Below are 16819 nucleotides of genomic sequence, written 5' to 3' on the forward strand. Positions count from 1 at the left end.
GGATGGATCGCCACACTGCCGACATTTTACTCCGCCCGTCACAGCACGCTGTTTGATTGCGTTATCAAAACACGCCACTATTATTCGGCCTTGCTTTTAACTTATTCCACCGTATACCGAATGTGTGTTTTTTTGCAATATTCGGCCGAATATATTCGGTTACCGAATATTCGGTGCATCCCTAGTCTACATATGTTTTTTTTCTGAGCTCAGTGTCTTTTTCAGTTGTTCCCAATTAAGAAAGAGTGTACGCGGGCGCATGTGGCCACCTAGGAAAAAAATGCTATACCCAGCATCTTTTTCATTTTGCTCAAACTTTTTTGTGCAGCCACTTTGAGTGCTCCTAGTTAAAAATCTATAAACTTCTCAGAAAGGTGCTGGTGTTGTCACTGCCGCTGCTTAAGTTACTGTCGATCCTAAGCTGTTTGATACTCAGACACTATCACAATAAAGACAGACAGTTTGTTTGTGGCAGCCAGACACTGAATATCTCCATATACATTGTGAGCTTGTTTTTAACTGTGTAGTCAACCCTCTGTTAAAGCCCCTACAAGGAACTTTCATTTTGAGTTGATTTTGGCGACCCTGTGGACAAAAGCGGTAGTGTTTTGCCGGAATGAAGCCTACGTTTCCCATGAGCCCTAGCGCGTATTGTCGTAAAGACGCTGGCTCGCGCATGTGTTTGTTTTGGGGATGAATGAAACAACAAGACGGGAAAACTTTGCCCCCGCTCCTATCGGGGATCCCAGCTCACCTCTGCTGCGCCCCAGCTCCAACTCTCCGGCGTAAGTGCCACCGCCGCCGGGGTAAACGCTGCGGTTGGCTGGTAAGGCTGAAGGCCTGTTTGGCGAGCATTTCCATGGCTTCTTGGACTGAGTATGGAGCGGTGCCTCGCCTCTTTATTTCTCGGCACTCGCTGGACCCTGTCGACGCCTGGCTGGTACCTGTCGTCGGCCCAGATGAGGTGTTCCAGTCCCGTGGCCCCTGCTCTCCTCATCCCCGCTGCTGCGGGGTGAATCTGCGCAACCTGCGGCCTCTGTGTGTGGCTCCCCAGACAGCTAACGCCATGGACCCGCCGGCTAATCTCCTGCCAGGATTGGGCTGGTAAATGCTAGATCTCTAGCGAACAAAATGTTTATCCTAAAGGATTTCCTGACTTCCCGAGAACTGGATTTTCTCTGTGTGACTGAGACGTGGCTGACTGCTAGTGAGTCCAGTGCTTTCACAGAACTTTTACCCGATGATTGCTGCTATTTTAACTACCCGTGGACGTCGGGTCGAGGAGGAGGAATAGCGACTATTTATAAGAGTCACTATAAATGTAAGCNAAGAGACTTTTTTAAAATTTTTTTAAAGATATTTTTTGCCTTTAATGGATAGGACAGTTGAGTGTGAAAGGGGGAGAGAGAGGGGGGATGACATGCAGCAAAGGGCCACAGGCTGGACTCGAACCCGGGCCGCTGTGGCAACAGCCTTGTACATGGGGCGCCTGCTCTACCACTAAGCCACCGATGCCCCAAGAGACTTTTGCATATCCAGTTAAAAGTTCCTTGTAGCGGCTTTAATGTAGCTTTAAGTTAGCTACCTTGCAAATATTAAGGTCAAGAAATTGTTGTCATAAAGACAAATCCACATGTAGCACATCATTCAAAAAAACGCTTGACGTGCTGCCCATGATCCCATGAGACCCTGCGTGTTGGGCACCCCATGGCTGCGGATTCGATTACAACCTGCGGCCTTTTGCTGCATGTCATCCTCTCACTCTCTTTCCCTTTAACTCTGGATACTGTCCTATCCAGCCAACATAAATAGAGCCAAATAAAAAAAGAAACCCTGGGTGAATTATGGGCGTGACTTATTCTTGACTTTCCTTTGAGCTTTTTTTAAATAAATGATTGGGAAATACAGTCTGTCCCACCTTGATCAGGATAATGTGATCATACTGCACCTCTGCTTGAAGATTTGGCCTCAGATAGCAGTAACAATTTAAGTTAGCTTAGCGTTAGCTCAAATGTTACGGCGTAGTTTTGTTGTGGTTGTGCTCCCACATCATTTAAAAGCTCTGGGAAATTAAAGAACAGACAGCTGTAAAAGATGCCAGTTATGCAAAGGGAATAACTGAACTCAATAATTTACACAAACTATCATGAGACTAGGAAAAATGTGAATGGTTGACACATTTTGCAGATCTTTCAAAACCATTTCTTACCCAAAAACACTGCACGTTGTAGCTGCAGTGATACAGTGTTTGATATACATCTGCATCACGACATTGACAAATGAAAGTGAAGTTCTTACAGCTCAGTGAAGGTCCGCAGCGCAGTGAACAGCGACGACAGCATCTTCAGTCCAATCCTCTGTCTACCTTCCTATGTTATCAGTCCAGATTCTGCGCCTGAAATACACAAAATAGCTGAATGGATAAAAGCGCTTATATAAACACACATACATGCACACACACACTCTATCAGTGTCAGAAGGGAGGAACAGATGGCTGCCTTTCTTTGAGGGCGTCTCTGTCCAGCAGTTTTCCTCCGCATCATCTGGCAGGTGTTTTGAGATGTAAGCAATTTAAAGCACAGCAGTGTACCTTCGCCTCTCCCACACACACTGCACAGACACACACATAGTTGAGCATGTGCAAACAAACATACGCAGCTACTTGAAAGGAATAAACAGATATGACATATCTTGGGTGATAAGGCACATCCTGTTCGTTGTGTTTGATAGCAGCTCAGATAAAATGCAAAACAGTTCATTTCTGTTAACACTATGATTCATACAGGCAAGAAGAGCTAAAACTGTAATACAGAATAAGAGCAAAAGAGGAAAACCATATATTTCTTTCAAATATCTTACTTCATAATCAGAATTTGTAGCTTCTCGCTTTTTACGAGCCAACTGACAAGTCTTAGATACATCGAAGTTTCCATCCATAACATTTTTCAACAGACTGATAGAAGAGATTGGGTTTAGTTAATGCAGAGTTGTTGCTTTTCACCACATTATATGGTTCCCCCTAATAGTTGACCAAATGTTTGTCGACCAGAAAGGCCATTAATCGGCAAGATTTCATTGGTAGCTTAGTCGCAGGAATAAAAACGTGAAACTCTATTAGGAGATGTGCCTTGTTGAAACAAATCAAAACCTTAATTTGAAAGGACAGACACAGGAAGTGGCCACACTCAGCAGTCAGACAGGAGTCAGCTTACAAACCAATCACAGCCGACAGATATCTTTCCCTTCATCTGTAAATATTCAGTCTGATAAATACGGAAAAGTTGATCATGTTAGTGCAGGGCTACCCAGAGCTTTACATCTGTCCCACAGACGATAGGCCTACACACTTATAAACAGCACCTGGAAGAAGATCAGCTCTGCACTCAGGATTTCCGTTAAATAGGCTATACGATGCTTTTTCTGACCGCTTAACAACCTCAGACACAACCTGCCGCCACGCTCTTGAAATCTGTTGCAAAAAAGGCACAAGAGCAGCGCCCAGCCCCCGACCTCACGTTCTCCAGAGGGTTAAAGATGTGACGTGGCATGTCTAAGGCCTCTAATTTCCAGGGCTGGTACCTGCAGTTATTCCACAGGCTAGTTAATAACATGTCAGGCAGGAAATCCAAAGTGTGGGATCATTTTGAGAAGGTGAAGGACGAACCCAAGGTGATATGTAAACTCATCTTCATTGGTCGACTACAAACATGACGTATCATCTGAAACATGGAAGTAGCTACATGCCCATTAGCCACTTAGCACAATCATTACTGCTTTGCTGACAGCGTCATTAACAGGCGGCTCGCTCAGTGTGTGATGTGCACTTGTAGATAAAATATAGGCCTATATTAATGAAGGTTCATTAGTACGGTTTTGTATTTCTCTGTAATGTAGCACAGTGTTAACAATGTTACTGATACTATTCTTTCTCACACCTTCAACTCAAACCATTGTGTTGCCCCGCCCAAAATATATATACTTTAATAATTAAATTAATATGGTAAACATGCGGTTGTATTGTACATGCTTTTATTGGGAGTGATAAAATGATGGTTTTGCTCATTTTAGCCAATAACTGTGTTCACATCATCTGATATCTAAATCACGTCAGAGAAGAGATGAGGAGTTCTGTTTTGAAACAAAATTTTAAATTGAGCCAAGTTGGTTTTATATAAAGCTGACCTTTCATAGCGATACAGACGTCTGTGTTGTGTTTATTTTTATAGGAGTGAATGAAGTTTAAGATGAGAAGTGGGAGTGAGAGGTTTGGAAGAGCTGATGGCTGAGGTTTGAGTCACAATCTGCACACTCACTGCTCACTAACGGTGAGCATTTAACATTTCATCCGACACTGCATGTATTTGTGTTGGAATATAACATCTGGCCTGGAGTCAGTGTTGTAGAGAGTGATTTGCAGAGCACACAGATTCTTGGGCATTAGAAATACTGTGTAATAACTAACATCAGTGATTGGGCTGAAAGCGTCTAAACTTTAAACATTAAACCCAATTGGAGTTTACAGTAGCCAGTAGCACTAAATGTGCGTTACACCCCACCCCGAAATTTTAGATTCACAGTAGCGACAAGCACCAAATTGATAACAGCCATTAGGACAGCCTGCTCTTTGTTGTTGAGGACTTCTTGCCACCGCAATCACATTCACTGGACAGGGATGAAATGGAGGAAGAAGATGACCATGATTAAGTCGTTTCTGGAGTGAGGCCATACGTGTTCAAGCAGAGATCTGAAGTTGGCAGTGCTGCTGATGAAGGACAGACATAGACTGATCCCTGCACTGGAGCTGATGTATCCCAGTGGTAAGCTTATGTCTATTTTCGCAAAAAACATTTCAATCGCATGGTGAGTCTTCAACATTTTTGTTATTGTTTTCCAGGAAATAAACTCTAAATTACTGGAGTTAGATTTGTGTCTTTATTACATGCGAGAAAATAAATGATGAGAGAAAAAAAAATATTTGAGAAAAAAAGTTTTCACATTGATAGCAAAAAATAATAATATTTGAGACTAAAAAAAGTTTTGAGAAAAAATATTCTGTCATAGAATATAAAAAAAATAATTTGAGATTTAAAAAATGATTTCCGAGAAAAAAAAAACTCTCTCAAAACCTAAGTTATTTTTTTTTTATATGCTTTGATAAAATACTTTCTCTCAAAACTTTTTTTAGTCTCAAATATTATTATTTTTTGCCAACAGTATGAAAACTTTTTCTCTCAAATATTTTTTTTTCTCTCAAACATTTTTTTTTCTCTCACATCATTTACTTTCTCGAATGTCATAAAGACACAAATCTAACCCCATAAACTACCAATAACAATACCTACAAACAACTTTTTTTTGTCAATGATGGGACAGATACTGGCTTATAGGTGACAATCAGCCCAAGACGTATGATTTCAGAAACACAGACATTCAGATGCTCATGTTGTATACTTCAACCTCTTATGTTGTAAAACTGCAGGGAACTGGACACAAACATGTACATTTACTTCTCTGCTTCAGTTTTTCAGTGTGATTCCAGATTATATAGTCATACAGCGCGATGGTTGTCACAGCACTCTGATGAGGTCATGGCAAATTGTAATGAGGTTGCTGCAAACATTAATGAAGTTATTGGGCATTTTAATGAGGTCAGAGCACACAATGATGGAGTCATTAGAATAGTGTTGATGCTTACGTTAATCTCATAGACACACACACACACACACACACACACACACACACACACACACACACACACATTAATTGCTTCCTGTAACACAGTAAGGCAACATCCTCTTGATGATTGCTGAAGATGGATGCAAACTTGATTAATTCTCTTAATGCAGTTTATGCAACAGCAAAGTGTATTAGTATAACACAAGTTACCAACTGGCTCCTTGCAACCATGACCAGGATCTTCTCCTGACCTTAACACTGCTTTTTTTAAACACTGCGCTTTTACCCTAACTTAACCGAGCATTTATTATTGTATTGATCTTAACCTCAAAGATGTAGTCATCGGAATCTAAACCATGCGGTTTTCTAAGTGAATAGAAATTCTTTTGAATGTATCCCAAATATTAAAAAAAACATATGTGTGTGTGGGTGTGTAGGTGCTGAGCCCTGCCCATGGTGAAACAGCAGATGAGAGCACAGAAGCAGCACAACTAGAAATGACAGCAAAATGTGTCTCAGAATATTTTTCTCTTGTTTATTTGGGTTAGGCGCTACAGGTCTTATAATGGTCAGGAAACTCCTGCTGTTTATTCTGGCATCATGTTTGCTAAAATGTTAGCTGCATTCTTATGTAAACAAACACGTATGTAAGCACAAAGGCCGCATCACACAATATATGGACCTGGCCACAGAGTCACCACTTAACCTGCTTGTCTTTGGACTGTGGGAGGACGCCAGAGTACCTGGAGAAAACCCACGCTGACACGGGGAAGAACATGCAAACTCCACACAGAGGGGCTTCCCCATCCCTACGGTGCGGGCTTCAAACCAGGAACCAACAATGAAGCAACAGTGCTACCCACTGCACCACCTAGGCTTTGGGCGAGCAGCAGTTATTGGAAACTTGACATGCCTTCAAAAAACAACCCTGTTCTATCGACCTTGTTCTCAAACTTGTGGCAAACTGTCACATTGCAGTCACTACACAATACAGTCAGAGTTTCGCCCACATCCTCTAACACCACCGAGCTAAACTCCTGTTTCCAGGATGCTTAAAATGCTTATCTGTGCTTCAGCTGATAAACTTTGTCTTTACCTGCCGCCAGTCTGTTGCAACTGCCTGATCAGTACTGTATATGTGCAACTCTCAACAGAAATAAGAAAGAAGCGAGACTGCTCACTACCTCACTAATTACATCATCAGCTCAGAAAGAAAAGTATAATTATTTTTCACCACTTGCCTGATTGATTAACTTTTTTGTCCACCTGCCACTGTGGCTGACGGTTTCCAAAATCTACCAGCCACTCAGTGAATCACCATTGTTTTTTTGGCTGGTGGGTGAAGCAAATCTAGCAGCCACTTGCATATTTTACCAGCATTTAGCTGGTGGCTGGTGCTGATTTCCAACCCTGATTACTGAATCAATTTGTGTTCAAATTACCACACAGCAATTCTTGGTGCAGGTAATATACCAGTGTATAAAAACAATACACAATGTAGGAAAAACAGGAGATTAATGTTTGCCCTGAGGACCTTTGACAGATTAATCCAGCCCTGAATAGAACAAGATGATTTGAAGCTTTGGGAAAAACATACAGTACATGTTACATCATCTGTGTTTGTTCCTCTAAAGAAGCAAAGAGGCTACTATTAAAAACACACTGTTATTGCACCCTTTAACATCACCAATCGAAGCACAAAGAGAACAAACTATTTTCATTCAACAGAATATGCCTCATTTCTACTTCACAAACACTGGATGAAGGTGTTACAATGCATCTACACGCTGTCAGCAGCAATTCACTCCTGCTGCAGCACAACAAGCCTGTAACAAACATTCCAGCCTCATCAGACAAGATAAACAGTTGTTTATTTACACATCCAGCAGTTACAGGGCGACAGTATCATTCATTTGGAGTCGTGTTTCTGGCCAACTTATAAATCTAAGTCCAATATTCACTCTGTTTTAGCTCTGTTTTTGGTCTCTACTGACTCCTGAGGAAATACACTCACCAGCCACTTTATTAGGTACACCTGTTCAACTGCTCATTAATGCAAGTAGCTAATTAGCCAGTCATGTGGCAGCAACTCAATGCATTTAGGCATGTAGACATGGTCAAACTGAGCATCAGAATGGGGAAGAGAGGTGATTTAAGTGACTTTGAACGTAGCATGGTTGTTGGTGCCAGACGAACTGGTCTGAGTATTTCAGAAACTGCTGATCTACTTCACACACAACCATCTCTAGGGTTTACAGAGGATGGTCCCAAAAAGAGAAAATATCCAGTGAGCGGCAGTTCTCTCGGTGAAAATGTCTTGTTGATGCCAGAGGTCAGAGGAGAATGGCCAGACTGGTTCAAGATGATAGAAAGGCAACAGTAACTCAAATAACCACTGGTTACAACCAAGGTCTGCAGAAGACCATCTCTGAACCAACAACACGTCCAACCTTGAAGCAGATGGGCTACAGCAGCAGAAGACCACACCAGGTGCCACTCCTGTCAGATAACAACAGGAAACTGAGGCTACAGTTCACACAGGCTCACCAAAACTGGACAATAGAAGATTGCAAAAACATTGCCTGGTCTGATGAGTCAGGCAAAACACCTCACTCCTCAAGGAGGCAATACACGGAGGACTTGTCAAACTAACCTTTCAATAAAAACACATATCTATAATTTATAATGAAAGATTAGAGATTCCACTTGCCCTTAACGGAGCTGATTATTACACGCCATCGTTTTGTTTCGCAGCAAAGCAAATGTCAAGGTTAATGAGCCATTTCACTGTCTGAAGCTGTCTCCCACAATATTGACGCATGTTCGTATTCATGTCAGGAGTTTTCACACATCACAGCTGTGACACCCTCAATCTGTCGCAGGTGTTTCATTGCAGTCGCACAACAGGACGTCTACATCACGCTGAGAAGAAAAGGAATTGCAAATAACACTTAGCATTTGCGTTAACATGTTTGGAGAATATGGGCGTGACTTGCCACATGGGACGTCTACAGTTAATTTGCAGTTTACAGTGAATGTTAATTAGGAAGTTTACTTTGTTAGGATTGGTAACGTATTTCACACAATCAGAAATATTCAAACATGGGGAATATAAAGATTACTGTGAGAGAGAACTAAGATTTATGTCCAAAAGATCTCTCAGTCAGGCCTGAACAAGACAGAGTGGGCGTGAGGTAAGTGGGGCCAGGGGGAGCAGTGTGACTTCAGTGAGCATCACTTGTTCTGCTTGTTCATTAGGCGCTAGGAAATCAGGATGGCAGCTCGGCGTCACAGAATCAGCCATGCAGCCCTTCTGGCAGTTTTTGTGCTGGTCGGACTTCAGTATGGTGCCAGGTCTCTCTACAGTACCTGCCAAAAACAGTCTCTTCTCTTCTCCTTTCTTCTCTTCATCTATTAAAGTGATTCTCCTTTCCCTTCCACCATGTTTGATTTGATGGAACCAAGGAAAACAAGAAGAGAAAATGGGACAGGAAATGGGAATGCTGAACTGTGAATGTGGTAAAGCCACTGACAGCACCAGTGATGAAGCTCCCCCCCTCGCTGTGCAACCTCTGCTGATTCAACTACTCTGTCTTGATTAAGTTTGATAACCCGCATCTTCCCTCCTTTCTCCTCTTGCTAACATTTCCATATGCACCTCCATCTGTGCGCCATCTCACTCTTTCATTTTCACCTCACCTATGTGCTGCATAGTTGTTCTTTTTGTGGCTTATACTTTAACACATAAAATTACAGTCATCTGCTGCATTATTGATCTTGATGCCTCTTTAAACTCTTTAAAATGCACTCATCACAGTAATAGGTGCTTTATTCGCTATTGTTATTTGTATTAATTAATATGCTTTAATCATTGTAGCTTTTAACTGCTATTTAAAAAATCTGTGTTTTAAACGTATGATCCTTAGTTGCATTTCCATTAAATGTAGAGTGGAAACTAATTTGTTAAATGGAAATTAAATCAATAATTGATTCTGTAGAATGAAAATACTGAGCTGTGTTTTTTATAGTTACTCACTGAGCTGCTCTATTAGAGCAATAACAAGACTCAGCGCCTTGTCAAAGTGCCTCAAAGGAGCTCTGACAGTAGATGACTGAGGCTGAAAAAGTGACAGTGATTTTCTCACCTGACTCAAATCAATGACCCTCTGGGACCAAGCCTCTCTTATGAGTGTCCATACTGTACTTCATGTTCAGGCGGCAACCTTAGAGTAGGGATGGGAGTTGATTAGACTTCATTCAGAACTATTATGGATTCTGTTTATCAGTTTAGGTAAAAGAAATTGTTGGGTCTGAACACAGTGTAGCAACAACAGTCTGTTATCACCTATAGTAAATGAAATGAGAATATCTGTAGCTTTGTTCTTATCTATCCTTCTCCTAACTTACAAAGCTCTAAATGGTCAAGCTCCGTCATATCTTAGAGAGCTCATAGTGCCCTATTATCCCACCACATCACTGTGCTCTGAGAATGCAGGGTTACTCGTGGTCCCTAAAGTCTCCAAAAGTAGATCAGGAGCCAGAGCCTTCAGCTATCAAGCTCTTTTTCTGTGGAACCATCTTCCTGTTTTGGTCCGGGAGGCAGACACCGTCTCCACATTTAAGACTAGACTTAAGACTTTCTTTTTTGATCAAGCTCATAGTCAGGGCTGGCTCAGGCTTGTTTTGGACCAGCCCCTAGTTAGGCTGACTTAGGCCTAGTCTGCCGGAGGACCCCCCTATAATACACCGGGCACCTTCTCTTTCTCTCGCTCTTAGATTCTGGAAAGTTGGTTCTTCTTCATTTGCTAACATTTATATCCTATTACTGCATGTCACTAACTTGGCCTCTTCTCCAGAGCTTTTGTGCCCCACTGTCTCGCAAGTTACCTCGAATTGCAGCTACACCTGGATGGTGTGTCGTAGTTGCCTCATGGCTACTACTACTGCTGTAATTATTAGTCATACTTCTACTATTATTATACGCATACGGTTATTATTGTCACATACATATACTATCATATATTAATGTATAGGTATAACATATATGCCACCAAAATACTAATTTTACTATTAATATAATAACATTATTACTAAAATAAACGTTATTGTAGCTATTGTCATTACTGTCTGTCCTGCATCTCTCTCTGTCTCCATCTCTCTTCATGTGTCATTTTGTCATATGAATCACTGCATATTTATTATGTTGATCTGTTCTGTACGACATCTATTACACGTCTGTTTGTCCTGGAAGAGGGATCCCTCCTCAGTTGCTCTTCCTGAGGTTTCTACCATTTTTTCCCTGTTAAAGGGGTTTTTTGGGGAGTTTTTCCCCATCCGCTGCGAAGGTCCTAAGGACAGAGGGATGTCGTATGCTGTAAAGCCCTGTGAGGCAAATTGTTATTTGTGATATTGGGCTTTATAAATAAAATTAATTTGAATTGAATATAGGTTTTCCTAGTCAAAGAAAAATGTGCTAAGCCTGACTGTGTGGTGCTAATGTTATTTTTATAATAGCATATTTACTCTCAGTAACAGACGTGCTGCTTGCTTGGAAGCAGCAGCACATGTGTGTAGAGTGTCAAATACATGGCATTCCTAGAACTTAGGACCATGTTGGATAGAAAGATGTTTCAGCATATTGTTGGTGTTTACTGGTGTTTGTTGAAATGAGCGTTTTGCAGACATTACATGAGGCACTGTTATCATCTTTCTTTGTGAATGAAGCTGCACTTTAGACTGTTTCTTTCTCTCCACCACGACTCCTCCTTGTTGCAGGTTTCCAGCAGCGCAGTCAAATTAGTTTGATGTCATTGTTTTGCACTACGCAGCTGTCGGAAAAACATTCAGGCACCAATACAAGGAATTTGGAAGTTTGGAGGCATGTGATTCTGACGGATCTGTCAATTTGGTATCGATTCTCGATTATCAGTGGTACTGTAAAATGCTAAAATGAGCCCTGTATCTTCTCGGGTTGTCAGTAAGTGACAAAGAAGCTCCGGGAAGGAGGGATGGTGGGGATATGGTGTCAGGCAAATGAGTCATAGAAGACTAACCTGCACGGGGAGCCTTAGAGCCTGTCAGTTTGGAACAGCAGACTCGCAGTGAGTGTGTGTGTGCAGTGACAGTTTGTTGTACAAATGTGTGAGAGACAGAGAGCAATGAAGAGTCTCTGATTGTTCTGCATAAAGCTGCTTGTTGTCACTCGTCAGACTTGGGAGTACTGGGTACTGTCTCCACTGATGTTTCCTTAATGGCTCCTTATTGGCTCCAAGCTGCGAAGTGACTGAGGAAGTGTTATCAGAGACTGAAGTGACACACTGGATCCACTGCTGCTGCTTTTTATTACTGCTGTATATGAGACAGAAATGTAAAAGAACACAGTGATTGTCAGTTTCCCATTCCTACTACCAGAAAAAGTATATGGGAGGTAAGAGACACAAAAAGGAAATATTAATTTACGAGTCTTCACAGATCACTTCTACAGCTATTGAAAAACGGTCTGTTATTTAAAAAAGAAAGACACAACAGACTTGTTTGTATATATAAAAACATACATGTGAGGATGTAAAGTGAAATGGCATATAGAGCAAAAACAATGTGACATAGGAGGTCAGGGGACGGTGAGTTCTGAGCTGCAGTATACAGTGTGTGATTTCATCTAACTGTGAGCGAACGGCTCCAACAGCCGCCTAAAGCCCCACGGAAAAGCAAAAAGGAGAGGTGGAGGAAGGATGATGCCGGAGGGAAGGAAAGGTAGAGGGCATGGACAGATGCACTGACATTTCCCACCCATTACCATGGTCCACAGAGTGTACGCTCGCTCTGCCCACACACTGCTGCTGCTCCTGGCCGGCGTGTGCAGCAGTGTGGAATATAGACAAGCTGTGAATGGGCACGTGTTTACAGAACAACTTAAGGTAATGAGACGAGAGGAAAGTTTTGAAGAAGTGTTGCCTGAAGCAGGTTTAAGGTCTCATTAGTGGCGCCACATCATATAGGATGGTACATACGCTTCAATAAATAAAATCACTGATAAAATATACATGGCATGTGGCAAATTTATTCATGTACAGTGCATGCACCATGTGCCAGGAGTGAAGGGCAGTAGCAGTGCTGTTGAGTTACTCTATTTTTGGATTACTGGTGTGAAAATCCTCTTGCAGTAAATTAAAACTATTACCATTTGTGTAATCATCCCAATCGCCTGAAAAAATGTTAGTAATGTGTGCAACAAATAGACTTGGTTATGGTTAGGAAAAGAATGTTTTAGCTTTAAATACCCAAGTTTGGTGACAGAAAACAAAAACACTAGAAATGCTGGTATGGGTTGCAAAAACACATCCACGTTTGGTGGTACAAATGCTGCTGGAAAAGTGGCCACTTAACGCTAAAAAACCTGCAAGTTTGGTGGTATAAAAGCCGCTGAACAGACGCAACAACCAGACGCTAAAAACAGCCAACTTTGGTGGCAAGGTGCCAAGCTGGGGGCACATTGGCAAAAAAAAAAACACACTTTTGGTGCAAAAGTCACTGGAATCACAGCAACAAGTTACTAAAAACCTGCATGATTGGTCACATATATGCTGCATGTTTGATGGCATAGGAGCCGCTGGAAATGCAGCCACCAGTCACTAAAAAACAACCAAGCTCATTGGCACAAAAGCCACTGGAAAAGTGGCCACTGGTCATTAAAAAGCCTGCATATTTGGTTGCACAAAAGCCGCTGGAGACACAGCCACCAGTAGAGGTGGCTGGCCAATAGAGGGCGATAGGGCGCCGCCCCTCCTTGAGCCACAAAAGAAAAGAAAGATGATGGTAATAAATGTATGATTATCATCATCATTATTGTCATATATACACACAATATATTAATTATTCTGATCATTTTCACTTGAAACAACTCGTCCTGCCTCTGAATATCCAATCAGATGCAGTGTGAAGTCACGTTCCGGCCCTTTGGGGCGATATCAGCCTGGCTGGAAATCGCCCCGACTCACTCTCATAGACTTCCATGTAAAATGCTTTTTTTTCTAAATGCAGGCACTCCAATGCAATCTCTATGGGTTCCGGGAGGGCTTGCCCAATGTGTTTTCGTCATACATAAACCACCAAGTATCATTCATGTGCTCCTCAGATGGTCTGATTTCCCATGTCGGGAAGTTGTTCTTACTTCATTGTGTGTTCATGAGCGTTTAAGTCGTAATGTGGAGACATCATGGACATTACAAAGAAGATGTGTTGTATTTTATCACTCAAAATGTTTAAAAAACACGTCGTCAACCGTTTCCATTGAAATATTGCTTTACGGTCGGAAACTCATTTTTCTGATTATTCCGACATCACATGAGGCAGCGCCACTGCGCAGCGGTCACATTCAAGATCAACATGGCTAACGTTTCCAGCTGATCCAAGAGACTTTTAACCATATAGGTTATAAAGTAATGACGCATAGTGCGTCCAAATTCACACCCGTTCTTCTCTATGGATATTATCCGCGACCATTAGCGAGAAGCCACACATCACGTGACACAGCGGAACCGGAGCGCAGGACGGGGCTTTCCAGTGATCACACATATCATTGTGCTGTCATCCCATCATGCTATAAATCCAGATCAAGGGTCTACAAGATAAAAACCTGACGAATTTCTTTACAACCCATTATACAGATCTTGTTATCAGTCACTTCATATAGTGAGGAATATCGTATCTTACCACGTCTTAGGCTTGCGTGTGTTTCTCCCTGTCTATCCACATTTGTAGTCCGGCTTTCAAGATGCAAATATCTCCATATTGTCCAGTTGACACTCCATCAAACTTTGTATGACAAGACCAGCCACTTCACCTTTGCGCACCCAGACAACTGCAGCCTAATTATGCATGCTGACAGGGCCGTAGTCACCATATACATTGAGGGGGACACGTTCCCCAATGCCCAAAATGCCCCCCAATATATAACTGAAACTGAAAAACAACAACAAAAAACGTTCAGGTCAGGTCAAAGAGCAGTGATACTATGTGATGTGCATTGTATTAAGTTGTAGGGTATGCCTGCATTTAATCAGAACACAAAATGAATTTCCACTTAGCTATAATAAAATGTTTTCTGATTAAGACTGACAGTGACTCAGTGAATACCTTACTCAGTTTTATTTGATTAATGGTAAAACAGGTCTCTGTTTACATTCAAAGGTATTTATGTGGGCAAACTGGTGAAAAATAGTCTGTTGATGACCACAGTGGATTGTTCAGTCATTGTAGAGCCAAATTAATTCAAATTTACCCATTGAACGGGTCACCTCAGCCATCATCACAACAATTGCCCCCCTTGAGAAATTTGGCAGGAGCCGCCACTGGCCACCAGTCCTTAAAAAACACCCATATTCAGTTGCAGAAAAACCGCTGGAAACGGGGCCACTAGTTGTGAAAAATCAACAAAGTTTAGTGGCACAAAAGCCACTGTAAAAGTGGCCACTGGTTGCTAAAAAACCTGCAAGTCTGCTGGTATAAAAGCCACTAAAAACACAGCCACCAGATGCTGAAAAACAACCAAGTTAGGTGGCAAGTTGGGGACATGCTGCTAAAAAAAAATCCACACCGTTGGTGGTATAAAAGCCACTGAAAACACAGCAATGAGTCACTAAAATACACTCACATTCACTGGCACAAAATCCACTGGAAATGTGCCAGTAGGTTGCTAAAATACCAACACATTCTCACTCTGACCGCATCACTTATCAGTGTTTGGTCATGGACTTTCCACGTCCAGATACGACGTGACGCAAAGTCAAGTTCTGCCTGTTACATGCTTTATCTTCTTTCAAAACACACTTCTGTTTTCACAGGAAATTCAGTGTTTACATTAGATGTCTTAAAATAATCACACTACATTGGTACAACATCACAAATTGACTTTTTTTTGCTTCAACAACTAACACACGTGATTAGGTGTAGGGAAAAATAACAGGGTTTGGCTTTGGTTTGGTTTGGTCGGTGTTTGTTGGACTCATTCACCACCACTCCCATCCACCCTACTGGGACTTTCACCGCCTAAACTTTTGTTCTTTTCCCCTGACACCACTGAGCGCCATTAAACTATAACGGCGACCGGCTGTGTATTATGCCAACGTTAAAGAATGGCTTTTGTCGTCAGTGTCTGACACCACAAGTCACTGCCTAAGCGCCGGATATCTTCGACTTTGGAGTGAAAACGGGCTGAAAATACTGGTGTTGTTAACTGGTTTCCAACAGTGGACTGCAGCGTGGCAATACATATCACGCTATTCACCATCTCCTCCACGTTCCAATGACATGGTCACTTCATGCGTCACTCTAGAAATGTTGATATTACACATTTGTAACATACAAATGTAATGCATCCGTGGTTTGAAGAAATGTGCAATGCTATCATTTTCTTCTGGCGACTAGGCTGGGAAAAATGTTACGATAAAAGTCCAACAACTTGCAATTATATTGTGGCCATTTTTCTGCTATTCTTCATGGATATAATAAGCTAGGAATATGAGGTCCCTGCTGTTATTCCTACCTAACTGGTTTCTCTAACCAGCTTTTAATGACCACAGCACCAAACCTTGAGTATTCAAATCACTGAGCAAATTCAGGGTGTGGGCAGTGACTCAGAGATGTGGAAGCAGACTCAGGCCGTGCACGACCAATCTATATTCAGGAACGATAAACAAACAAGAGCACCTCCCCACCAGCAAGGCTATCAAGATTTTTGATAGGTAAGGAATTGAAAAGAAATCAAAGAAATATTTTCAGTTTCCGAGTTTAAGAACCTTTGGTTTAGTTGGAGACAAAGCATGGAAATAAAGACTGTATGAAGACTGTGTGTGGAGGATGAGGACGGTGGCACAGTAGCTCCCCCAACAACAGTCACAACTGCACCCTAATGCCAACTACACCTTCTGAGCTGCTAATTAACAATCCTCCCTTTGTAACTTCCCAATCTTGCGCTCTCTGGATGATCTCTTTATAACTCTCTCTATATACTGTAGATGAGACGCTGTATGTTTTAACAGTATCAACATGCGATCAGCATTTGAAGGGTGGCATAATTAAAACACACTGTACTGTAACCGAGAAATGATGAATTCTTCAAACAGTGACAGACTGCCTCAGTCTT

General features: G+C 41.8%; 1 protein-coding gene across 1 annotated transcript in view; it reads right to left on the reverse strand.

Annotated features, from left to right (window-relative positions):
• sphkap (SPHK1 interactor, AKAP domain containing) overlaps window positions 1-16819 on the reverse strand; it is a 158876-nt gene that overhangs the window by 76750 nt on the left and 65307 nt on the right. The window contains exons 2-3 of the mRNA XM_050072623.1: window positions 9822-9899; window positions 2299-2395 (exon numbers count right to left, since the gene is read on the reverse strand). Coding sequence (XP_049928580.1) covers window positions 2299-2342 — 44 coding nt within the window. The 5' untranslated portion in view covers window positions 2343-2395; window positions 9822-9899. The remainder of the gene's footprint in view (window positions 1-2298; window positions 2396-9821; window positions 9900-16819) is intronic.

This window comes from Epinephelus moara, chromosome 2 (genome assembly GCF_006386435.1).
Source record: "Epinephelus moara isolate mb chromosome 2, YSFRI_EMoa_1.0, whole genome shotgun sequence".
Taxonomy (NCBI): domain Eukaryota; kingdom Metazoa; phylum Chordata; class Actinopteri; order Perciformes; family Serranidae; genus Epinephelus; species Epinephelus moara.